Raw genomic sequence first — 27,233 nt, 5'->3', positions numbered from 1 at the left:
CCCTCTAAATCGTTCTCACTCCACAAAACCTCTAACCTTTGACCGACAATGAATTCCTCCCTGCCTTTCAATTCTTCTGGTTGATCTCTTAGTTTCACAGGTGGTCATTTTCTTCTCTGTGGACGTTCCATACCTTTTTGGCCTTCCTCACTTTTTAATACCTTTTCCTTTTTGGCTTTAGATTTCTTCACCGTCTTGCTTTCACCTCTGTCATTTATTTTGCTGCTTCTTTGTTCCAGTTCATCAATTCTCAGCCGTGATGATTCTTCTTTCTCAGGAACAATAACTCTTAAGGACTCAAGAGCACTTTGTACGTTTCGCTTCTGCCCACTGTCGACATCAATGGATGGTGTTTTTTGCGACAAAACATCCTTAAGGCATGATGTTCTTGTGGTGAGAGTATTTTCTTGCCCATGTCCAAACTTTCTCCTACGACAAATAGTTCTCATATTGAGTTCATACTGGGCTTTAGTTATTTGTTGAGCCACTTCTATGATGTGTAATATCCACAAGCATTCTCTTGAGAAGGCGGCTTCTGGGTAACCTGCCTTAAGAAGCCCTACTCTTGTGACAAGTTCTTCTTTGGTTCCTGTAACGATATTATGTAATACGGCCTGGTCGCCCAGCACTTTAGTCAGAATCGACCACGAGTTAAATTGTGTTGACCTGTTGAGCCAGGAATTACAGAGCCTTTACAAAGCTGTCGTCCTTGTTATTTAAACCTTAAAGTTCATTACATGGTGTCAGAAGAGTGGTTACCTTGGATTAACACACAAAGATTCGCGTGAACTCGTGAACGCCACGAACTAACAAACCCGAACAAGCTTACCTAGAAAACCAACATGGCCGCCGCTTCATTTGGTTTGCCTCCACCGGAGCCTCTACAACTCCAGCAAGGGAACACAGCCCAGAAGTGGAAGAAATTCAGACAGAAATGGAGCAATTATGAAATAGCAACCGGCGTAGCACAGAAAGATGAACCAACACGTGTCGCGACTCTACTTACCGTAATCGGCGAAGAGGCTGTCGATGTTTACAACACGCTCACGTGGGATGAAGAAGGCGACGAGCTCAAAATTGAAAAAGTCTTGGAGAAGTTCGAGCTGTTTTGCAACCCGAGGAAGAACACTATCTATGAACGCTATGTTTTTTTCTCGAGAAATCAAGACAGTGGTGAGTCCATCGACCACTACGTGACTGTATTGAAGAACTTAGCAGACACTTGTGAATTTGGAGCACTCAAAGAGTCGCTTATCCGCGATCGGATCGTTTTTGGAATACGAGACTCCTCAGTAAGAGAACGACTCCTGAGAGATGCAAAGCTAACCTTGGAAAGTGCAACCGAGAAAGTCAGGTCAGCTGAGCTCACTCAAATCCAACTGAAGCAAATGGCAGCAGACAAAACAACCGATGAATCAATTAGTGCCATTAACACTGAGAAACCGCCTGAAAAACAGCCCAGTAAATTACCTGTGATTGATTGCAAATTTTGTGGCAGAAGACATCCAAGAAACAAGAATCTTTGCCCTGCATATGGTTCAAAGTGCCAGAAGTGTGGTCTAGCAAACCATTTTGCAATAAAGTGCAAAACAAGGGAAACAAGACCACCGAAAACAGGCAAACGACTCCACCTGGTTGAAATAGAAGATGATACTGAAGACGAATTCGCTATCGACATGGTCACTCACAAAATCGGAGCACTGCACACTGAGAGTAATGATAAAGTTGCGAGTCAGTTGTTTGTGACAATGATGGTAAACGACAATGCATATGTCAAATTCCAGCTTGACTGTGGAGCAACCTGTAACCTTCTACCACTGAAGGACTATGCAAAAGTTATGGGAGATCCTGATGACCTCTATATTGAGAAAAGCAAGGCCAAGTTAACCATGTACAACAGAGCCGTTATGTACCCAGTGGGGAAGTGCAAGCTCAAGTGCACGAGAGATGGCTCGTCCCATGTCCTTGAGTTCCAAGTTGTTGACGGAGATGTGAGACCACTTCTGAGTGCAGAAACATGCCAAAGGTTGAATTTCTTAAAAGTGCTGGTGAAAGACTCCTTCCATCATGTGGATACAGTGACTCAAGACAGCCAGTTTACACCATCAACGTTGAAGACAGTCATTGATGATGACCTCTTGACAGAGTATGCAGATGTTTTTGAAGGCTTTGGATGCCTCGCAGACCCTTACCACATAGAGATCGACCCAACAGCACAACCAGTGATACACCCACCCCACAAGGTACCTGTTACCCTAAGAGAGCCATTAAGACTGGAATTGGAAAGAATGGTAAATGAGAACATCCTGGCCCCAGTGAGTGAAGCAACAGATTGGGTATCAAGTATGGTTACAGTGGTCAAGCCCAACAAGCTCAGAATATGTATCGATCCTAAAGATCTAAACAGAGCCATCAAGCGGCCTCACTACCCTCTCCCTACTGTTGAAGAAGTTGCCACCAGTCTAAGCAAAGCAAAGGTGTTCTCTGTACTTGATGCCAAAAGTGGGTTCTGGCAGGTGCCGCTAGATGACGCTTCCAGCAGACTTACGACCTTTAATACCCCATTTGGTCGGTACCGCTGGTTGCGCATGCCCTTTGGCATCTCCTCAGCACCCGAGGAATTCCAGAAAAGGATGAATGATACCTTTGGAGATATTAAAGGCACTGCAGTGATTGCTGATGACCTTTTGGTGTACGGAGAAGGTGACGACATGGAGACTGCCACCTCAGATCATGACAAGAACCTAAGGATCGTCCTTGAAAGAGCCAGAGAGAGAAATCTCACCCTCAACAAAGACAAAGTCCGCTTGAGACTTACTGAAATACCTTACATCGGCCATTTGCTTACAGCCGATGGACTGAAACCAGACCCAAAGAAAGTAGAGGCAATCCTGATGATGCCAAAGCCCACTGATGTAAAGTCAGTAAAGAGGTTCCTGGGAATGGCAAATTACCTCTCAAAGTTCTTGCCGCATTTGTCCACAGTCACGGAACCACTGAGGCGACTAGAAGACAAACATATTGAATGGCACTGGAATGAAGTCCACGAAAGAGCCTTCAGAGATGTAAAGCAACTCATCACTAATCATCCCGTGCTACGCTACTATGATGTGTCAAAAGAGGTCACCCTGCAGTGCGACGCATCTCAATCAGGTCTTGGGGCTGCTCTGTTGCAGGAGGACCAGCCAGTAGCTTTCGCATCAAGGGCGCTAACAACCTCAGAGAGAAATTATGCTCAGATTGAGAAGGAACTTCTCGCGATTGTACACGCGTGCGAGCGGTTTGATCAGTACCTGTTCAGCCGAGAGGTCACCGTCGAGACTGACCACAAGCCCCTGGAGGCTATACTAAAGAAACCACTACTCACAGCCCCAAAGAGACTCCAGCGAATGATGATGCGCTTGCAGAACTACCAGCTTAAAGTTGTCTACAAAAAAGGCCAAGAGATGTACATCGCAGACACCTTGAGCAGGGCATACCTACCCTTACCAAACCATATCTCACAAAATGAACTAGAATTCATTTGATCTGTAGAGGAAGTCGACATGACCAAACATCTTGCTGTGACCAGAGAGCGTCTCGCAGAATTTCAACAGAAAACAAAGGATGATGCAGTCCTGCAGCAGCTGAAGCAGACTATTGAGCTGGGGTGGCCAGAGAGAAGAGAAGCAGTCCCTTCAGAAATCCGTGCATATTACTCTTACCGAGATGAACTGACAGTACAAGATGAAATACTCTTCAGAGGGAACAGCGTCGTAGTGCCAGCAGCTATGAGATCTGAGATGCTAAAGAAAATCCACGCAAGCCACATTGGCATTGAGGGCTGCCTTCGGCGAGCAAGGGAAATCCTGTATTGGCCTGGAATGACTTCAGCCGTCAAGGACTGTGTCTCTTCCTGCAGGACATGCAATTCACTTCGCATGGAACAACCCAAAGAGCCCCTCATGCCACAGAAAGTACCCGACAGGCCCTGGTCAAAGGTTGCGGTGGATCTGTTTACACTGGATAAGACAGAGTATGTCATTATAGTGGATGACTACTCCAACTTCTTTGAGTTACGAGCCCTGTCCGATACGAGAGCTTCGTCAGTAATTACAAGTCTGAAATCGCGGTTTGCCAGGCACGGCATCCCCAACACAGTCAGAAGTGATAATGGTTCTCAATTCTCCTCATCAGATTTCAAAACCTTTTCTCAAGAATGGGACTTCGAGCATATCACTTCCTCTCCATACCATGCTCAATCAAATGGCAAAGTCGAGAATGCAGTTAACACGGCCAAACGAATCCTCGAGAAAGCAAAGCTAGACCACAAAGATCCCTACCTGGCTCTTCTCGACTGGAGGAACACTCCAACCGAAGGGCTCGATTCCTCCCCAGTACAGAGGCTGATGGGAAGGAGAACCAGGACTCTCCTCCCAACTTCAGCAAGATTATTGAAACCCAAACTTCCAAAGCCTGTCAAGAAACTCATAACAAAGAAAAGGCAGAAACAAGCACATTACTACAACAGAGGGGCCAAACTACTAAAAGAGCTCAAACCTGGAGATATAGTAAGAATGAAGCCAGATCCAAAAGATCGAACAAAGCTGTGGAAGAAAGCAACATGTCTCCAGGAAGTTGCGCCAAGATCCTATGAAGTAGTCATCGAAGGGAAGAGATACAGGAGAAACAGAAAGGATTTGATAGCGACACAAGAGAGTCCTGCAATCGATAGCCACATAGAGGAACCAGATGAGCCACTCCCGTCGGACGACCAGTCCCAGAGAGTCATTGACCCAGTTCAGCCAGGCACGCCTTTACCTGCCCACACAACTCCAGAGCGACCAGGGACCCCTCAAAGGCCACCAGAGATCCCACAGCCATCTGAAAGAAGATCCACCAGAGGCCGTTTAATTAGGACCCCAATCCGTTTGAAAGACTACTGCCCACCCTGAGGGGTGCAGTCAAGCAGAACTGTAACTTTGTTGTGTTTTCCATTTGAACTATGTTAGGATGGACTTTGTGCAGGGCATTTAAATTTGCCTTTGTGGACATCTTTCATTCTTTATTTTAGACTTAATCGTGATATTGTTTTATTTGTTGCCACTTGGAGTTTGTGTCATGTTGTATTTAAGAAAGAGGAGGATGTAACGATATTATGTAATATGGCCTGGTCGCCCAGCGCTTTAGTCAGAATCGACCACGAGTTAAATTGTGTTGACCTGTTGAGCCAGGAATTACAGAGCCTTTACAAAGCTGTCGTCCTTGTTATTTAAACCTTAAAGTTCATTACAGTTCCTACCTCTAAAACACGGTGAGTCCTTAAAATAAGCCTCAGCTGAGCAACAGACAACCTCATTAATCCAGCACTAGAACTCGGTATTGATTCCATATCTCCATCGTAGAGTTCACCTTCGTCTAATTTAACTAAATCCTTTTCGCAAGTTTCGTTTTCTGCAATGCGCCACACGAGCTCATGTTTCTTGCCAGTAGTAAGTAGCCCAGGCTCACTGCACATTTTCACAAGTGTCTCTCTACTTTCTTGATACAAAGGGTGCAGCTTCCAGGTCTCTCATTGCAGGTCCTCCTCCTTCTGGTCTTGAAGTTTCTTGTGCATGGTGCTGAAGTACCTTGATGTCTCATTGAGAGAAACCCAAGCAAGAAAAGCGACAGATGTCATGACTGCTTGTGATGGGGTCGGTAGCACTCTAAAACACATGTTGAGGACCTTTTTGGGTAAAAAAATTCCAGGGCTTTCATCCCACGGTCCTGAAGGGAAGTCCCTCCATTCCTCGTAACCCATGTAGTGAAGTTCACCTGCATCTTCCCACAATTTGAAATCCGGTAGCGGTTGTCGGTCGAAACGCTCCAGAGGTGTTGCTCCTCGCCAGCACTCGTCTTATCTAAACACAGTGGTATTGTAGTTGTCTTTAAAGGCTGTTTTGGAAGAGGTCAACGTGTTGTAATCTTCACCGTGCGTCCCTTTGAAATTGGTTTTTACACACCATACCTTTTCCAAGTAGGTTAACTTTTCACACTGAACAGGGCAATACAATGTTTAGTCCTTGAGTTTTCTTTCCTCAGACAACACACTGAAGGATTTTAGTTCGTTCTCGTCCCTAAAGATGTAATTTTCTTCGCTTCCAACTCCCCTAAAACACTTGATAGGTTCTTTGTTGAATATGCCTTTCCCGATGCAGTCCACAACATCTTGAGCCATGCGCTCCATATTTTCATTGTGTTCCTTAGTACCTGGAACTGCCACTGCATGAACCATTTTAGAAGAAAATGGACCATGATCGGACAAAACTTTATTCTCCACCGTGTGAACCCGCTCAACAAAATGTCTTTTGCTTACGTATTCTGCGAAAGACCGTTGCGATGCCTTATCCAGATCAAGAAACTTTAGAAGCCTGACGAGCAGCATCTGAACGAGTAAATTACTCAGAGCTTCTGACAGTCCATTGTCCACAATAAATCCCATCATTTCCTTTAGTTTTCCGGTTTCTGGATTGCGAAAAAACTGATCAAGGGATGGGATACACATCAAGAGAAACAATTCATTAAACACACGAAACACTGTTTCGGGTTCTGAAAATGAGAGATTAGTAAGTGTCACGGCTTTGCCTGTTCTTGTGACGTTTATGACTACATCTGTATTTGGAATGAGGAGGGTTGCATCGTTTTCTTGGGGTTTGTTCTTTATGTCCATAAAAAGATGTGTCATTGGTGTAACTGCATTTATCCTTGACTGGTCAAAAGAATGATCTGGAGTTTCAAAGGTTCTCCATGTTCTCCCGGGTTTCAGCACCGGTGCAATGTCTCCACAGACAACACATTTTGCATCTTTCGAGTCAAGAAAGAATCCATTAGGATTTTCTGCTGCAGAATCCACAAGATAATTCACATGAGAGGTTGTCCAGTGAGAGTTAATAGGATGTATCTGCTCAGAAGTGTTCAGCGCTTTATGCAAGGAAACATTGGCATTAACTTCCCTTCCATGATGGTGTCGCTTGGCTTGTAGGGTTCCCTTCTGGTAGTTTTTGGTGTAGGTATACAGACAGGAAGTGGAGATATTAAATTCAGGTTTAACATTGTTAAGCATTCCCTTAACGTCACGCATAACTGTAGCATTGTCTGCTGCTTTGAAAAGTCTCAAATCTATCAGTCTTGGATCAGCTTGAAGGCCACCTCCTCCTCGCAGTAGTCTGTCTCCCTCTCCAAAGGCAAACTCTATGTATCTGGCTAATTCTGGAAATTCCTCACACTTTAGCTTTCTTCCTCTCCCTTTAGCAATTATTTTGATGGTATCTTGCTTCAGTTTCTTTACCTGTCATTGGACATGAGAGTGTTGTTGAGATAGTCATGTCATTCCGTACAGTTTGTGACTCGATTTTAATCTGCTCAAATTTTTTTAAATCTGCATTTAAAGTGGCACGATGCTTGCTCACACTGCCTGTGAAATGCGTTCCTTTGATGGATACGACGCTTTTAACACTCGAGAGTTTGGCAATAATAGCCTCCAATATGTGTCTGTCCCTTTTACTATCGAGATACTGCAATACATTGGCAAAGTTGTCTTTCAACTTCTTTTCCATAAGTCCTTTCACAACACTGTCATTTAACTGGTTTAACTTTCCGCTAATTATGTCAACAACCTTGTTTATGTCCGTGTCCTTTCCTTCAACTATGTGAGCTTTTTGGTCAATGTATATTTGAACAAGGTTTAGTTTCTTAGATAATTGTTCATATGTGTAAACTGGACAAAAATATTTTTTTCTTCTTTCAGTATGGATGCCTTTGTTTTCGTGAAAATTGCCGCTGCTGTTGAGGTTTCCAAAATAATACTCTTTTGTAATTCTCTTCTAACATCGACTGTTGCCAAAAGTTCAGCTCTTCGTGTTCTGTTATTACAGGTTAAAATTTCTCGTTTAATGTCTTCAATATTATCTTCTAGAGATTCTTCCACTCTGCTTCCTTGCATACCGATCGTTTTTGTCTCATATTTTCGTATAACTGGTAACTGGGCACGTCGGTTTGTACGCTTCACATTTGCATTGGCTGTTTTGTTCTGTTTTTTATAAAAGCGATGGGAGGCACCTGGAAATGGTAAAGCAGAATGATCTTCGATAAACTTGACTGCGGAATTTGAAGGCGTGTAAAGAGTTTGATCACCACACGAACTCCTTCGTTTTGTCGGTGGAAGAAAGTCACCATCTTCAAGTGTGGTATTCTTTCTCTTATTGGTGTCTTTCTTCATTTCTTCCTGTGGATCTTGTTTTGGTCTCTCAACTTCTATTTTTTCTTTTTTTGTCGCTGAAGCATCAATTTCAGATTTCCCTGTTTTGCATTTGATTTCTTGCTTCTCCTTTTTGCTTTGGCCACACATTTCGCTATTCGTCACCTTTGAATTTTCATGGCCTTTTTCTTTCTTCTGCAAAATGTTACTTTCGTTTCTCTGTTGTTTCTTTTGATCACAATTTGGAGAAGTGTCCTCCTTTTCCTTGGTGTTTTGATCACTTTCAGGTTTATCTTCACTTATGAAATGTGGATTTGCTGTATCCTCAGTATATTTCTTTTTCGTAAGAGGTACTCCCAGTATTCCTCCGTAGGCTTCGCCATTTTGTTCTTTTCTTGCCTCCAAATCCTCAAACTTCAAGTCCTTGTGTCTATCATCACGACTTTTTTTACTGCTTCTGCCTCCTTTTTCGGGTTTTCTCTGTTACAGGGTTTCCTCTCTTTCTTCCCTAATTCCGATTTTTGTCTGGTTGAGCTGGTTCGTTTTTGCTTTTGCCAATGCTTTAAATCTTGAGGGTTCCTGCTTGTTTTGCCATCCGCGTGCATCCCGGTTGAAAGGTTTATTTTCGCACTTGACTTCCGTTTATTAATGACAATGAACCACGGGTTTTCATTTTCCTCCGGCGTTTTTGCAGCCTCGACTTGCCCCACTGACGCTTGATCACTTCCATTAAACAAGGGAACAAAATGGTTTACCACGAACTCTTTAGAGCGGTCAGGCCAACCAAGCGTGTTTGTCCACATGATTCTCACAGCAAGGCTGGACTGATTAAAGGGTTGTCTTGGATGGAATATGTTCTGATACACAGGCAAGAGTTTATTTTTCTGATCTGGGTAAACCATTTCAATAGGAACCCCCAGGACACTCGCTAGGGCCATGATTTGCAAAGTGCTGCTGTAAGAATAGTTCTTGCATGTTCTCATGATTTCATGGTCAAAGGCTCTTTCAAAGTCATTATCACCATAAACTTTAGACAAACTTGACAAAAAACAAGTTAGGTCACACAGTGTCTCTACAGACATCACACAAAGGCCATCTTTTCCGCAGTAGGGAATTCTTGCATTTGCCAACACAGGGTGATTTCGGTAGAATTGCCTGTTCTTGGCAAGTTCAAGGCAAGTTTGTAGTCGCAGTTCAACGGCCAAGGTTTCTGTTTGACAAATCGCCAGACTAGCTGAATTAAACAAGCAGTTGCCATCACCAGTAGATGTTATTGGAACGACCGACATTCTGCGAAAATTTGCTGGAATGATTTGCCGGGAGACTTCATCCACGTGTTTAGGTCGGAAATGTTTTGAACCATTCTCACCAGCTCTCCAAGCAAGACTTTTAGTCCACTGTCCCTCCAGTTCCTCACATGCCCTACAGAATGCGTAGAAATCGCTGCACACAGCTTCCAAACATCACAGATCTTGAAGCACCATGCTAAACTAGCAGTAGTACACGCTATACCCGGTTGTCTTACAAAGCTATCTGTACGCGAAGTAAAGGGATCGCAAACGTGTCACGCACAATATTGCTGATTATTTGAAACTGACAAAAGGTGACAAATTCCGACAAAGCGCAACTGATTTAAAACACGCTCTCGAAGTGATCATTTTTCACGTTCAGACTGGAAAACTGTAAAAAAATATCCAGTTTACCACGTTTTAAACCATTTTTATTCTCTATTTTTTTTAACTTAGTATTTCCCACTTTAATGAGAATTTAAAGCGCACGGCACCGTTGCCACCTTAGAATGCTTTTTGATTACATTTTAATAATAATAATAATAGACTTGTATAGCGCTAGAACTAGACAAACATACTCAAAAGTGCTTTACATTAAGTTAAAATTTTGACAGCTTTCTGACAACTTTTACATGGTTTCTATTTGAACCGGCCAATTCAAACGTGCGAACTGTCAAGAGAGGAAATGTTAACTTGTCAAATCCGCCAATCACTCCCATGAGAGTTTCAAAACTGCCAGTCACCTTGTTTTCAAAGTTATCACAAACATGTTGGATCTCCTTGTTTATGTGAACGAAAGTATTTCTTGCTCAGTGATAATCGAGAATTTTGATATTAGCCTGAAAACGTTTCGCCATGACACTTTAGATGAACAGGTCAGCGACGTGTTGCCACCGCATTACAAGTTCACCAGATTGCTAAACAACAAGTGCATCGTCATTGGTGTCAAACAAGAAGCTGCTATAAAATTGAGCCAGTGTGTGCTAAAGGAAGAAACTAATTTTGCAGTTTACTTGCTTAGAGAACAAGTGATCAACTTAAAGGCCAATGAACCAGACTTAAACCACGTGCCAACTAAGTCAAGAGATGGCGATCAAGATCAAGTTCCACCACAAAAAAACCAAGATCAGTCACCAACCGACACTATTTGACATATTTGACCCAGCACAGCAACACCACGACCTTCTCCTACACCTTTTTCGGCAGCTAGAGCGCGAAAGGTGAAGATATTCAGTGAGCAAGAGGTCAATGAAAGCACAGGTATACAAAAGTCGTACTGACAGTTTTGGAATGACAAAGCAGAAGAATTATGCAGGAGCAACGCTCTCAAGACCTTCAAGCCTGGAGAGATCCAAGGAGCGATCAATGTTGCGTGGTCACTAAAGAAAACTGACATTTTAAAAGATCAAATCGAGGAAGTCAACAAGGAAATCGCCTCAAAATGTTCAACTGATGAACTGAAAAAGTTTCAAATGTTGAAGAAGACAGTTGAGAAAAACACGGAATGTGTCGATGCAGCCATTTCCGCTTTGCGAAAAACCCAAGAAAATTTAACAACAGCCAGGCAGGAATTTGTTGACAGTACAGATAAGTCTGAACGAAAACTAGCCTCCGCCAGAGTAGATGAGATTGAGAAAGACTTAGATGCTCAGATGGGCCCAGGATGCCCTTAAGAAAGCAACGGAAGCTTGAAAACAATTGTTAAGAGTTGAAAGCCAGCCTACCGAGAGCGATAGCGATGACTCCATATGCTAAGCGGTGAATCCTCTAGGTACCGAATATTTTGCAAGTAATACGTTTGCTACACTGTAGCGAATTAAATACTTCGGCTCTTTTATCAATTTCGCATTAAGTTGTTTTGTACGTTTTGTTCAAGTCATAAAATTAAAAAGGACTCATCAATCCAGTGGGTGTTGTAATTGCCCGCTAACCATGCGGAAAAACAAGGAAAGTTCTAATTTCTAAGAAAAGGCTTCTTGATGAAAATATTTATGAGTTTATAAATCATTTTAGTGCTCACTTTGTGTATAATTTTGCACATTTAACTTTTACAGATCTAGTGAGGATTGACAGTTAAAGTTAATAAAGAAAAAATAAACTTCCGGTGTAGAATTATGTTTTCTTCCGGTAGACATGAGACCTAGGGATCTGGGTACTAACTTGCTACGGTCGGCCATCTTGATTTATCTTGCGTGCAGAGTGCGCAAAAGTAAAGTGAATGATGCTTCGTCCAAAGGATGACCACGATCTCCCAGCAAAGAAAAAGGCGTTTCAGACTAACATCTTGAATTTCTTTTTGGAAAGGGCATCTGTTTCAAATTTTATGGCGCTACAAATCAAAATAATTCAGGTAAGTTTGTTTCGCACACTTCGCGTCGTTTGTGGATAACCCTGGAAAATTGTTCTCGTTGGCACCCCCATACCCCTCGGAAATTTCTATCTTTTAGCCCCCCCACCCCCTACAAATTTCCATTGCCCATCTGTGGGGGGGTATGGATATTTTCTGGAACCACACATTTCCACTAAATCTTTTAAGGTAAAGAATTGAAATAACTCCAATATATGAAGTTCAAACAAGTTTATACAACTCAGCTTATCAATAGACCAATCTGTTTGTTTTTTTCAATAGCACTACTGTAGTACTTTATTATGAGTCACAAACTATTTCACACAGTAGTGAACTTGCCTATGGCTTCGATGGATCCTTTTTGACATGGATATCATGCAATATAACTAATACTTTTGTTATAACAAGTACAGATAGCCACTCAAGTAACGGAAATACAAAATTTGTGAAACGTGAAAGGGATATCCTTAAAACATAGACAACAACTATAATTTAATTAAACAAGGAACGTCACGCTAAACTTTACAATATCACTACCACTAGTAAACACTTGCCTGCTTTGCTGTAGTATTTTTATAGGCATCCAGCACGGCCATCACCTTTAGATGGGCCCCTATTTGTTGACTTACAGATCTCAGTCACAGAGGTTTTGGCCTATTTAAGGCAGCTGGATGTAAATAAGGCAACGGGTCCTGACGGAATCCCTTCCCGTCTATTAAAAGAAACCTCTGAACAGATCGCACCATCTCTCACGAAGCTGTTCAACAAATCCCTGCGGCTAGGAGTGGTTCCTTCAGACTTGAAACTCGCAAACTTGGTCACAATCTTCAAGACAGGGAAACGTGAGCTCGTTGAGAACTATCGCCCAATCTCCCTTCTCCCTGTTATCTCAAAGGTACTTGAGCGCTGTGTATTAGCGGGACTGAAAGATCACTTACATCACAAGATAAGCCTCTTCCAACATGGCTTCTTAGCTGGCAGGTCCTGCGTTACTCAACTAACCAGCGTTCTTGACTACGTAGGGGCGCAGTTCGACGCTGGGAGGCAGACGGACGTTATTTATCTTGATATGAGTAAGGCGTTTGACAAAGTCGATCATGCCAAATTGCGGACAATTTGCCCAAAGTGCAATACCACCAAGACCTTAACGCGCCCACTACATTGCTGCTTTTAAGCTCCCTTTACTAGATTTAGATTTATATATATTGTATAATTTTGTCTCTTAATTATATCTAAGGGGGCCGCTGTAATTGGCTAAGCTGTAGCAGCTCCCCTGGGCATTTTGTTTTTTGTTTTTGTTTTTTTGTTTTTTTGTTTGTTTTTTGTTTTTTGTTTTTTTCTTTATGTGTAATAGTAGGCCGAAGCTTAATAAATAAACAAAATTTCCATTCACGAAAAAGTTTGAGATATGGTCTATTCCAGAATTGGTGTATATCACTAAGACATTTATGTTTCTTACTTTATGATTAAATATCTTACTTGAGCTTTGAAAATAAAAATAGTAGACATTATTACATGAAACAAAAATCCTCTAAAACGTTAATTAAGAGATTGATTCCTAGCTTTGGAATTCTCAATACGCTATTCATCACATTGCTACTTTTTTCATAAAGTTTACCTCAATGAAGATTTGATTTTTAGGCCAGTGAAAATACTTGTCCCCAATCACATCCCTAAATTGTGTTGCGTGACAATGTGATCAGCAAGAAGTTGCCTGAGATAGGGATCGATTTGACTAGCTACTGAGCATGAGTAGTTCAGGTAAAAGTTATTTGCAGCACACACTTCACTTCACAGCAAATGCTTTCTGACTAACTATTTATATTCTATCATGGCATGCGCTTGTGGTTCTTCATCGCTAGTGGGTGGAGAGTGCAGTTCGAGTAAGGAAAGACCTGCTGATATAAAATGCGTTACCATACAAGTATGTACAAAGAAAATGTATAATCATCTTGCATTTCAAAAAATCAGCAATGATTCTGGTGTTGACTTCGAGTGGAAGCTGCTTCTTACAAGGCCAGGTAATGTGCAATGGTCAATTTACCGTAATCCTAAGACACCATTTTAACCCACGTTTTCCAACGTAGCATCACTTTTTTCTGACGAAGGGTGGGCCTTGAGGGGTGGAAAAAACCGTACAAGTTCAATGAAAAGCAACGGGAATATTTGGAGGCAAAGTTCAATATCGTGCAAGGAACAGCAAGAAAATAAATCCCGAGGTCGTCACCACGGAAATGAGACACGCCAAAGACGCTGGTGGAGAAAAACTCTTTGCAAGCTCTGAATTTCTTTCCGCCTAGCAGATTTCCTTGTACTTTTCCTGCCTTTCTGCAAAAGGGCGCTCTCAACTAGTTTTCGAAATAGATCTTCGTGTGGTAGAGGAAGAATATAACTTCGCCTCAGCAAGGAAAGCGGTCCTTTTCCGTTCAATATTTACAGTTTAGTTTGGGATAGAAAGCTTAGAAAGCTGAAAGTTGCCATGCTGTAAATGATTGTTGATGCTTTAAATCTGGAATCACCAGTACCATCTGTCAGTAGAAAAGCTCCTTATGTGCTGCTCTTGAGGAAGGTGTAAAAAATGCTCATGCACTAGTGGTGTTTAATTTTACTGGTATCATTACCTCTCTTAAAATATTAAGAGGCCTGTTCTTTGAGATGCCAATTTCAATCGTAAGTACTAAAACGAAGAACCACCCAAAACGACCCAAAACGACCCACAACCATCCACAACGAACCCAAAACGATCCAAAACGACCCAAAATGAAGCAAAATATTCCAAAACGACCAAAAATGCCTCTGATAGTTAACACTGTCTTGTTTGACTAAACTCGTCCCCAGGGCTCCCCGATGTTAAGATATCGATTTCGAAACATTTTGTGACAAGTTTGCCATGTTTAAATGCTGAATGAGCGAAAGTAAATCGATATTAAGTCAAAACATCATCAGATCTTCCTTGTCAATCTTCGGCAATCTTCGGAAATTCTCGAAAAAATTCGGAAAATGTTCGGAGACATTCATATGACCTTCGGACAACATTTTGCAAATCTTTTGAAATCTTCGGAAAATCTTCAAAAACATCGTAATTAGTAGGTTTTTGTTATAATAAACAGAATATTACATGGTTGCTTGGAGATATGAAATTTATCTCTGCTAAAGACTTCATATCTTGGTGCTGAAGGAGTTCTTTTTAAAGGGGCTGACGTTGACGATCCTGACTGCAGGCAGGCCCTCAACATTTCATAACGTAATAATAAATTAAATATGAGACATACTCATCCTTCTAATTTACTTTATTGATTTACCGAACAAGTGCCTATTCCTACTTAAAAATATATTTCTCTGAATGCATTTCGTTCTCGAGGAGAATGTGCTTAATGTAATTACCTAAACCAGGATGACTAAAACAGGTGGAGCTCACTGACTTCGACACTGTTAAGGAACAAGTGTCTTTCCCTTTACATCAAAAACTTATCAAGACCCACAATTCTTAACGATAACCTATCTCTGAATATATTTCCTTATCGAAGAGAAAGTGCTTAATGTAATTACCAAAACAGGTGAAGCTCACTGACTTCGTCACTGTTAAGGCACAAGTGTCTCTCCCTTTACATAAAAAATTCATCAAGACCCACAATTATAAAACGATAACCTAACATATATTTGAGTTCATTTCCTTATCGAATAGAAAGTGCTTAATGTAATTACCAAAACAGGTGAAGCTCACTGACTTTGACACTGTTAAGGCACAAGTGTCTCTCCCTTTACATCAAAAATTTATCAAGACCCACAATTATAAAACGATAACCTAACATATATTTGAGTTCATTTCCTTATCGAATAGAAAGTGCTTAATGTAATTACCAAAACAGGTGAAGCTCACTGACTTCAACACTGTCAAGGCACTAGCGTCTCTCCCTTTATATCGAAAACTTTTCAAGACCCACAATTATAAAACGATAACCTGACATATCTCTGAATGTATTTCCTTATCGAAGAGAAAGTGCTTAATGTAATTACCAAAACAGGTGAAGCTCACTGACTTTGACACTGTTAAGGCACAAGTGTCTCTCCCTTTACATATAAAAAACTATAACAAAACAAGAACAACAACTATAAAAAGATTTCCTAACATATCTCTGAATGCATTTCAATGTTGAGGCGACATAGCGTAATATAATTACCAAGACAGGTGATGCTCACTGACTTCGACACTGTTAAGGCACGAGTTAATGTTATCATGTTCGAAAATACCACACTAAGTTACTTTTCATCATGTTCAACTTGTAACCCTTTCGCTACAAAGCTGTTGTGGCTCCCTTCAGGTAAGAATGTAAGTGTTCTTGCTGGCACGGTTATGGCAGAGAATGAGAAACGCTGATCGAACTCTTTGAGACACTTTGTGAGATAATGGAGATACACATTCCCCGCGTATTTCACAACCTTTCCTGTCTTCTTGTCTGTCCGTTCACGAATTCCAACCGTCTTGACCAACACGATGTCAGCCTGGTGAAATGCGACCCTGCACTGTTCACACCTTTGCATGTTTTTTGGACAAAGTTTATGGTCATTTCTACAAACTAGCTCGTACTGCTGCCCAGAAATTCTGTCTGGATCCAGTAATTGCAGGTTTGGAGCATCCTTCTTTGGTTTTACCTAAACAATGAAACACAAAGAAAAACAAAAACAAAAGACATTGCGAGCATCAATAATGGAATGAGTTACCTTAGCTCCACAATATAACTGTTGCAATATTTCAATAAATGGTATGTGACTGTAGTTATTAAAATTTCGCTTTTATTTTATTAATCAAGTTGATAAAACAAAACACGGTCGACTGAGACACATTGATGTTTTCTCCAGTTTCAACAACCTGTAAAACTCCGAATTTGGTCAGTTTTCACAGAATCACACTTTAACTTGACAGCGTTACTAACTTTATGATTGCTTTCTATCTAAAGGGGTACTATCAATAGCATTACGTTTTTATGTCTATGTCGTATCTAAATATTTACCGTCCATTTGGCTTCTTTGCCAACTTTAGAGATGACCAACGGTGAAACAGCTACCTTCTTGCAAGCTGGTGGTGAAATGCGGTCCGTAAATAATTCTGGTTCAGGTAAATGCATTCTTCTTTTCGTAGCATTTGGAGTCACTTTCAGACCAGCAGACTTCGCCTTGACGTAGGTGTCATACAAGCCTGGTACAAAGGCTCTGAAAGCTTCCAGATGTTGAGCCTGCCTTGCTGGGCCCCATCTGTTCCACGTTACGGGATCTACTTGAAAACGGTCATATCCGGCGGCAAGACGGTACTTTCCGAGACCTTGTATAGCCCTCTCTTCTTCCAAGTAGAAGTCCTCTGCCCACGTGAGCAGTTGGGAAGTAACGGCTGCCACCTCTTTAGGGACATCCTCTTCGGCCATTTTCTTCTTTTGAAGCTTGTGCTTTAATTCGAGCCCATTTGTGTAAAATCTGCCTTCAATGCTCAGACTTTCCCTTGCTGAGAGAACGAGGCAATCTTTGAACAGCTTCGATCGGTTGCTGTTGAACCAATGGTGGAAACCAGGGGCTATTTCTTCCCACACAGGCTTTAAACTTTCCAGTCTAGCGTCAAAATCGCATTCGTCCTCAGTGTCTGCTAAACCATTCTGTAGAAGAACATCATCTTGCATTCCATATATATCAGCCATCACCCTCGACTGAGACCGTTGGTTACACCCAAGAGATTTGAGCTTTTGGAGATCGTGCTCTTGCATATGCTGAGTGCACCAAAGCTTCTTGGCATCTGTAAAAATGTCACATAGTCCTTGTGATAGTGCTTTATCTAAGTCATGGCCAATCTTTTTAATTCCGAGCAGCTCTGGCTTCTTAATCACAAGCTCGCCAGCAAATCTTCGATAACAGTCCCTGGTTTTGCGAAAGTGCCAAAAGTTGGGCCCAGGGAACTCTGGGTTTTTACCATTCAAATTAGTGAGGGCTTCATTTGTGTAAGTCATGTCAGTGAGCCACAGCCCTTCGACAAGTTCGAATGTTGTGTCCACACAGAGTATCACATTGCCATTTACGCAGAAGCGGTGTAAGTCATTGATCATGTTGGGGAGACTATTGAAAGCAATGTAACTTTCTTTCGTGAATGTTACACTTTGGAGGAGAGAAACGGTTTGTAGGCAGGAAACCATCTCCTCTGCTTCACTTTTGAATTTTTTCTTGCCAGTGGAACAAGTTGAAGTTTCTTTCGCCTTTAACGATAGCTTTCTGTTGTCAACTAACTTGGGACCAGATATAACTTCGCTAACTGTACCGGCTCCCTTTCTGGCAATGGAATTATAAACTTGCTCCGTCGATAATCCCTTTTCTAGCATATTATCGACCTTGGCGAAAAGACTGGGATCCTTCCTGTAGTATTGACCACTGGTGGGTTTGGTGGCGTTTCCGTGCCGAGGAAGCTTAAAGTGTTGTTCCACCCCATCTGCCCATTTATACATTACAACATAAAAGGGCCTTGGTTCTTTTTCTGTATAAGCTTTAACTGTGGTAATCGATCGAGAGAAATCAGGATTGTGCTTACTTGTGTGGTACTCTCGTCTAAGCTCGTATATTTCGTCTTCTGGAATGTTTTGTCTCTTGTATCCTTTCAAGGTTCTGATGTTGACGTACCATTTGCCATTTTCATCCTTGTGGGATGTGCGCGACCCCTCCGCATTGTACATATAGAACTTTGTAGCAGAGCTTTTGGAGATATATGACCCATCGTCATCTGCTTTGGCAGATGATATTGGAATCTCTCTCATATCCAGCGTGAACATCTTGTTCTCTTTTATTCCGGAAGGCTTCTGTTTGAGGTTGAAGTCTTCAGGATTTTGTAGGAGGATATTAAGAATGCTATGGTGATCTCCTTCCAGATTTTCTATAGTTTCCTTTTTCTCCCTGTGGAAAGATATTAATCTATATTAATGTATCGGATATTGATCGATATTAATGTAGCTGTCAAATTCTCTGTTAGACATAAAAGCGTTTTTTAAGGGTAATTTCTTTAAAGACATATGATGCAGAAGTAACAATAATAAAATGAATACTGAAAAGAAACTATAAACTACATGCAAGTTGTATTGATGTTGTCACTCACCCAGAACAAGATGAGAGAATACTCTCCGGTCTACTTTTGAGCTCTTGACAATCCTAAGACAAGATATAACAGAATAATGTTTCTCTTAAGGAATCATGTTTTCAGCAAGTATACAGAACAAACGAGTCTGGAATAGGGTAGGGATAGGGGTAGGAATGGAGATTTTTGGTGTCTAGTCTTATAGGGATGCAAAATAGAAAACGGGAAGTGGAGGGGTCCCAGCAAGTCCCAGCGGCACACCAGAAACTGAACACGTATATTTTTTTCCTCGTGAATTGTGATTTCCATAGTAGCTGTGAACCGTGATTTTCTAAAACACTTTCTCTTATTTCCCGTGAAATGTCAATATATTTTTCGTGAATTGTGAAAGGGCTGTTTTATTTTCAGTGAAACATGATCTATACCCCCCGTTTACCACCCTCTCAAAATTTTCCTGTTAAATGTAATGACAGTTTGCGCCTTGAAAAGCGAATTCTTAATTTTCAAAATAACATTGAGAACCGCACGCATTAAATAGCGCAGTCTTCCGAGGTTTCTCTTGAGCTTTCAAACTATTTGACTTGTTCCGCCTGCAAGAGATTAAATTTAATTTGCATATTGTAGCCATGAAAAGTGATGGGTGTGAAGTTAATTTGACAGCCCGCCTGCTTATCGCTCATTCAAATCATTCCTCAAATGACTGGATATGCGTGTGAATTTCACAATAAATTGACATGACCCTAGCAATCTGTTTCCCGGTCAGTGCTTCCTCAAAATCGAAAAAAACAGTCTGTATCTTGTGCGTGGAAGGTGTTTCGAACCCGAGTTATCGCCGAAAGCCTTTATTAAAACGGGCCTCACCAAGTCGCCAGCTTGCGTGAACTGAGAATTTTTCGTTGGTGCGAGGCTGGACAAAGAAAGCTGATCAACTAAATTGTCTGTGAAAACTGTGCTCATCGAATTTACTTGAAGCCAAGCTTTGTTAGACCCACGTTTATAGCTTCTCTTACATCTCAACCCATTGCAGTCCCTCACCGACCAGAAAACTGGTCGGTAAAAAATGGTGCACTGCAAGCGAGAAAAGTCCGTTTTCCGCCAGATGACCTAACTACCGGAAACGGGCTTTCTAAACCCTGTTTGTTCTTATTTCAGATCACAGCACGATAATGCCCTCTGGTTGCTGTTTCGTAAAGTGGACTCAATTTTTTAACGAAAAAAAACTGTTTCCCTTACCAGTACTTAGAATTTTGGCTATAATTTCCGTTACGCTCAGATCAGAAAGATAACTCTCATTGAGCAGAGGTCCCATTTAGCACCTATGTTTACCACACAAATTCTGCGTGACATGTGCGACCTTTGTGTCATGAGTAGACATGTGGTCAAGGAAACCGTACTGGTGTTCTGCCCCAAAGCAGGCCATATCTTCCATGCTAAATGACTTAAATGGGAATTGGTAAAAAAAACTCCAATCAAAAAACTTAAATGGAAAAAAATTAAATCAAACCTGAAACACCGGGATCATTTATCATCCATCATTAGTGTCACAATGGCGCAAAGACGCCTGGTGTGCAGACTTATAAGGTCCAAATTAGTCAGCTTGTTTCTTAAGCTGATGAAATGTTGCTTTTAGAGCTCGGAGTTGCTGTTTGAAGTAATCATTGGTACAAACCGTACATGAAACAGAATCGAAAAAGAAGATATTTCGCAAACGTGCGCCCCCTCGACCCCCCTGTGGCAGAATGCTGCGACATCGTGGAAAAAGTGCGACCTTTGCCCTATTAAATTAAACTGTGGCCCAACCAGATATTTAACGGTATAAAATTTGTCCTTTGCTAAAATGACCAGCCGTACAAAATGGATAAAACGATTTCTGAGGTTTAGCTTCCAGTTGCTTATATCAAATAAATGTAACTTCATGGCCGGCTTTGAGTCGGTGAAAATCCACACGTCCCCCACAGTGAAAATGGAAGCAATAGCACCTTCATATTCTTGCCCTTACAATCACACAAACAACATTTGAGAATTTCCCTACAAATGAAGCTTTACCTTATGAACAGCACCTCTTTCCTCCAGCTTTGGTGGCCTTGCTGACGATAGATACTGTGGAAGATCTGCAAATACATAAGGGAAGCATGTTTATTTATTGTAATTTGCAAAATTGTACTTTGCGAAATCTCTACTTTGCTAAGTGAAAAATCTGTACTTTGTGAAGTGAAAAATTTCATTAATGACTATAGTAAAGATTATAGTTCTAGCCCAAGTCACTCACCATTTTCTGTGTCATATGAATCAGATGAAATAATGACTTCTACAAAATAAGAAATAGAAATGAATGAAGCAAGCCGTGAGAGGGCTGTTTATCAGCATCAAAGGAGTAGAATTGGCTTTTCTTAAATAAAGTTCTATTTAGCTCAAAGTTACAAAAAAGGTAACAAGCTACAGAGCGGTCATATGAAAACACAAACATAAAGTATCCATACTTGAGATATGGGGAATTACATCGAATAGTGAAGACCTTGACGGGTGAGATGAGAAGAGTGAGTACAGCAGTAAACAATAAAAATGGGAGACCGACAAATGAGGGGAGCAGAAGACTGAAGATCTGGAAAGAACCCTTTGATGCAGTACTCAACAAAGACCCAGCCCCGTGAAATGGAAAGAAGGCAAAATGACGGAGAATTTGATATTGGACCATTTCGACCAAGCAAAGTGAAAAGTGCTATAAAAGCAACGAAAAATGGAAAGGCAGCTGGACTCGATAACGTAGTAGCCGAACTTCTAAAAACAGATTTAGATGAGAGAACACAGGAACTAACAAAACTGTTTAAAAAGGTGAAGGAAGAGGGCGTAGCACCAAAAAGTTGGAATAGAGGATTGATAGTAAAGTTACCCAAGAAGGGTGACCTATGCGAATGTACAAATTGGAGAGGTATTACACTGTTACCAGTCATCAGTAAGATCTTTGGAAGAGTGTTGATAAGTAGAATCAAAAAAGGTGTCAACAACATCCTGAGGAAGGAACAAGAAGGTTTTCGAGGGAACAGAAGCACCATTGATCAGATCTTTCCTCTCAGGAATATACTTGAACAAGTCAGCGAATGGAACGCAATTCTGTACACCCATTTCATAGACTTCGAGAAAGCGTTCGATTCTGTACATAGAGAAAGTCTGTGGAGCATCATGTCAATGCACGGAATCCCAGAAGAGCTTATCGAATTGATGAAGGCGATGTACAACAACTTTGAGTGTGCAGTTCTAGATGAGGGTGAAACAACAGAATGGTTTCAAGTCCAGTCAAGAGTAAAGCAAGGTTGTGTCATGTCTGGTTTCCTATTTCTACTTGCAATTGACTGGGTCATCAGCAGAACTACGGAAGGTAGAAGAACTGGTATACAATGGAAGTTCACCTCGGTCTTAGAGGACCTAGACTTTGCAGACGACATCGCTTTGTTGTTGTCTAGGTACGTCGACATAAGAGATAAGACCAACAGACTAGCCGATGAAGCTGCAAGGGTCGGTCTTAAGATCAATGCAAAGAAGTCAAAAGTCATGCGGGTGAATGCCAAAAACGACCAACAAATAGAGATTAATGGTGAACAGGTAGAAGAGGTGGAAGAGTTTGTGTACTTAGGCGCACTGCTGGACAAAGAAGGTGGAACAACCAAGGACATACAGCATAGGCTGAGTAAAGCTAGACAGGCTTTTTATAGGATGCGAAGAATATGGGGCATCAGTGAGATTGGCAGAAAGACGAAGGTACAATTGTTTAAAACAATTGTTAGGTCAGTTTTGATGTATGGCTGTGAAGCTTGGAAACTTACGAAAACAGAAGCAAAGAAGCTGGACGGTTTCCAATACAAGTGCATGAAGAGGATTTTAAGGATAACATGGCCTCAGACCATCTCCCACCAACAAATTCAGGAGAACACAGGAGTGAACAGAACGAGTGATGAAATCAGACGTAGAAGATGGAATTGGATTGGACATATAATGAGGAAAGACAAAGAGGAACATTGTGTCACAGCTCTGGAATGGAGGCCAGAAGGGAAAAGAAGGCCTGGTCGACCCAAAACAACATGGAGGAGAATGGTTGAAGATGAAAGGAAAACAGCTGGGTGACAGTCATGGGCGAATGTCAGAAACCTCGCTGCAAACCATAGTGGTTGGAAAGAGAATGTCAAAGCCTTATGTGCCTTATGGCATAAAGAGATATAGGATATAGGATAGGACTTGAGATATGTTCTTGGTCTTCCTGTGAGGCCGCCATCATCGACTACGCATGCATGCGTGGCAATGATTGGATCTGTATTTTCTCCCAAATTGTAACTGTAACGCAACATTTCATCACGTGGAGTCACGTGGCTCTTCCCTTTGCCTCAGGAAGTCGTAAAGTCTGAAGTCTCCTCGGGGGACAAGGAGGAGGAGGAAACAGCATATCATGTGAAAAAACAAATCGCTGGTATGTCTTTGCAGACTCATTTTAAGACAAGGCATTTTCTCAATTAAAATACAGTACACTACATTTTCATAGCGTGAATAATTGGAGATACACCCCTCCTCATGCCAACCATCACCCCCCCTCCTCCTTCGAGGCTCACGAAAAAAATAAGTATAGGAATTCGCTCGACCTCAACAAAATTCCTCCTCGGTTCGTCTTCAGAATACTCCAGGTAAACATCCGAAACCTTCCTAAGTGTTCGGGCTGACATTGGAAAATCTTTGGAAAACTTCGGTTCAACTCCAAAAGTCTTCGAATCGACATCAGAAATTTTCGTTAGTGTTCGGATCAACTTCGAAATTCGTCGGAAGACTTCCAGTCAACTTCGGAAAGAAAAGTAAATAGCAATAGGTTCTCCTAGGGAGTACTGCTCTCGTCCAATCAGAATCCAGTTATTTTGTTTTCCAGTTATTTTATTTTGTCGGGGAGCCCTGGAGATGAGTTTAGTCAACCAAGACAATCCAAGACAGTGTTTAAAAACTATCAAAGGCGTTTTTGGTTGTTTTGGAATATTTTGGTTTGTTGTGGGTCGTTTTGGATCGTTTTGGGTTTGTTGTGGGCCGTTGTGGATAGTTGTGGGTCATTTGGGTCATTTTGGGTCGTTTTGGGTGGTTCCGCGTTTTAGTAGCTACGCAATTTCAATGTTTTTTCCAATCCTTCCTTTAACTTTTAGTCCATCACTTTGCGCTGCATTTGTTTTTCGTGAGGATAGGGCATTGGTACTTAGAAAATAGTGTGCTGTGTTACAGGGCACTCTTACTTTGGGTGACCTAAAAAATCTGCTAGGAGAAAAGATGAAGGAAAGAAGGTACATAGTGATGTGTTATTGCCTCTCAATTCCAAATTTTTCTGTTATTGGTCTCCTGTTGTTGATAAGTATACGTGCGTGACTATTGTCACGCAACAACCCTGAAATGGCTAAACTATTATTTTGACGGTTCACAATGCAGGTTGACCCTTTTGCATAAGCTTTGTGGAATGCAGAACTTTACTTAGCAAGCTAAACCGTCATCAAATGAGAATCGTCACTCATGTAGGTTTTAGATATACAATAGGCCCATCAATTTAAATAGAAAAGTAGCAGTACACAAAGAAGTGTTAAACAGGAGATTGGGCCGAGTGATGGCAGAGGAGCAAGCTAAAAGCCATCTGCCTTCCAAAAGCTTTTCATGGCTGAAAAATTGTCTAACCTTATCAGAAAACGCAGAAATAGATCATCTACAAGTTCTGGAGACAAGACTTTGCCTTTGCATGAAGCAAAAAAACTCAGAGATCTTGTAGAAACAGCAGACGAGAACCCAAACAGAGACTATGAGGCAAATGATGAAATCATGGAGGCTCTCAGCAAAATCGAACAATTTGCAGAACTGAACTCCATCATCGCAAGACTGAGTAAGCTTGATTCAATTGAAAGCTCCATCAGAAATATTGAAACCAATTTGGCAAACCTCAAGGCAAGAATGGCCAAGCTTGAAGAGTTTGAAGCAAAGGCTAAGAACGACATAGCAGAATTAAAGAAGTCTTGCAGTTTCAATGGCGACAAGTGTAAGGAACATCAAGATGCGTTAAAGAAGCAGATGGAGGAGCAAAATAAAAGAATAACCTTTCTGATTGAGAGTGAGAGAAAGCTCACCAACCAAATAAACGACATCACCTCCAAGAACCTCTACCTTGAAGCTTATTCCAGGAGAGAGAATATCAAATTTTTCAATACCCCAGAAGTACGAGAAGATACCGAAGAAGTGCTAAGAAATTTTATGGAATGAGATCTTGGCTACCACAATGCCCGCGGCATTGAAATTCCACGTGTACACCGTCGGCTTATGGTACTTTGCGAAACAAAATGAAACGGTACTTTGCGAAATGGTACTTTGTGAAACGGTACTTTGCGAAATGGTACTTTGCGTAACGGTACTTTGTGAAATGGTACTTTGTGAAACATAGGCCTGAAAGACAGAGACGAGGAGAGACGATGTGGTGTCGAGACTATTACGAGTTCACATAAGAAACAAACACTTCACATGGCTTCACAATATTTTTGCCGCAGTTTTCCGCTACTGGCTATCGGCTTTACTTCACTATGCTTAAATTAAAATTTGGGTCCGAGTTCGGTGTGAAGTCCACATTTAATTTTAATGAGCTAGGTGGAAAGGCAAAACAGGTATAAGTCAATAAGTCAGGTGTAAGTCAGGTTTGCATGACGGATAAATGTGATGCCTGACAGGAAATGAAGAGTCATTTCTAATTTAAGCATGAAGTTATCCTTCCGCAGATCTCTACATAGAATATAAAAGTCGGTGTGGCATTTTAGCTGGGAAATTTGTATTGTTTGTTGGCTTTAAGAGTGTGATTGGGGTTTGGAACAGGAGAGACCTTTCAAGCAAGCACACTCACCAAAAGTTGCTATACCTTGTAGCGTGATATACGACATACGATATAGTATATACGATACAAGGTCAAATGCCAGTGGTGGATCCAGACCTTCAGCCAAGTAGGGGACCCGCTGGACTATGAATGTTGAATTCTGCGAAGATAATTCCAGCTCTTCAAAGAAAATGCGCTATTCATGCCTCATGCTTAAAATAGAAATGACTCTTCATTTCCTTCTGGCATCACATTTATTCGTCACGCAAAAAAAATGGTCATTTGTGAAACAATACTTTGATAAATGTTCATAAAGCGCATAACTAATATTATTAATCATTTAATAATTTATTATTGTAATAATTGCTGCACAGCGAGCGAAGCAGCAGTTATAATCTTGCTTATAAGGCAATAAGGGCCGCAAATTCTCAATTTCTTCTGTTTTACATTTTGTACCACAATCCCTTGCGTTTAGTTGCATTCTTTACCACAATGCCTTGCGACAAGTAGGAAGCACATTGTTTGAGCTCGATCCTCTTCGATCTTCAACTTTGGGATCAGTGTGAGTATACATTCTTTACAATCTATTTCCCTTCCATTTAACATTTTGCATTCATTCCTGTGCTACCATCGTTACCATCAGTGTGAGTACAGTACAGCCCAAAAATAATGCACGCGCAAGAACTTCTTTTTGCGTCTGCAAGCTGTCAACTTTTTGCGGCTTCTTGCGGGTTGCTTGCACCTTGATCCTGCAAGACACAAGAACTTCTTTGCGGTTAGGAGTTAAAACCACAAGAACTTCTTTGCGGTTGGATTTTCGATACGCAAGAACTTCTTTGCGGTAGGATTTTCAACTCGCAAGAACTTCTTTGTGCTAACATCTTAGCACGCGAAAATCCATATTAAGACAGTACTGTCTTGGCGACAGGTCCTAAAAAACACAACGGAAAAAACAGATTTAGCGCCGCACTTACCGTAAGAAGCATTAAAACGACAAATTCTTAACTCTTGACAATTTAAACTCTAAAGTTCAGTTCAGACCACGAACTTTTCATGAGTCTAACTTAATTCAAATTTGGACCGATCCCCAGGAACGGCCAAAGAAAAAGTAATGAACGGATACGCGTTTGATGAAACTTCAAATTCATTGATCGGCGTGAGCTGCTGTTTACATGTTCTACAAAGCAGTATTTCAATCCATCAAAACGTCAACAAATATAACAAATCGTCGACCTTACTACATACACGGCTACCATTACACAAGAGATCTTGGGAATCTTGTTAATGATGTGACCAATATTATAAGTTCTAAAGTGTAAGCCATATAAAGTCTAAACACTGTTGAGGTCGTCCTTGGAGAGAGTTTTCGTTCGCGAATAAATCAGTTGGTAGATCTTATCACTGACAGTGGAAAG

The 27,233-nt window shown here is 41.2% G+C and overlaps 3 protein-coding genes across 3 annotated transcripts in view; 2 read left to right on the top strand and 1 right to left on the bottom strand.

Moving 5' to 3' along the window:
* LOC145484510 (uncharacterized) overlaps positions 1-27,233 on the top strand; it is a 113,187-nt gene that overhangs the window by 61,174 nt on the left and 24,780 nt on the right. The gene's annotated exons all lie outside the window — the stretch shown is intronic.
* LOC145485643 (uncharacterized) lies at positions 843-3,527 on the top strand. Its single transcript, XM_081464280.1, has one exon. The coding sequence runs from the start codon at positions 843-845 to the stop codon at positions 3,525-3,527; it is 2,685 nt and encodes an 894-aa protein (XP_081320406.1).
* LOC145484949 (uncharacterized) overlaps positions 14,884-27,233 on the bottom strand; it is a 78,216-nt gene continuing 65,866 nt past the window's right edge. Inside the window, exons 3-7 of the mRNA XM_081463571.1 lie at positions 21,226-21,264; positions 21,003-21,067; positions 18,978-19,030; positions 16,867-18,778; positions 14,884-16,507 (exon numbers count right to left, since the gene is read on the bottom strand). Coding sequence (XP_081319697.1) covers positions 16,115-16,507; positions 16,867-18,778; positions 18,978-19,030; positions 21,003-21,067; positions 21,226-21,264 — 2,462 coding nt within the window. The 3' untranslated portion in view covers positions 14,884-16,114. The remainder of the gene's footprint in view (positions 16,508-16,866; positions 18,779-18,977; positions 19,031-21,002; positions 21,068-21,225; positions 21,265-27,233) is intronic.

This window comes from Orbicella franksi, chromosome 4 (genome assembly GCF_964199315.1).
Source record: "Orbicella franksi chromosome 4, jaOrbFran1.1, whole genome shotgun sequence".
NCBI classification, from domain to species: Eukaryota; Metazoa; Cnidaria; class Anthozoa; order Scleractinia; family Merulinidae; genus Orbicella; species Orbicella franksi.
The sequence above is the reverse complement of the archived record's forward strand: the minus strand, read 5'-3'. Positions and strand labels throughout refer to the sequence as shown.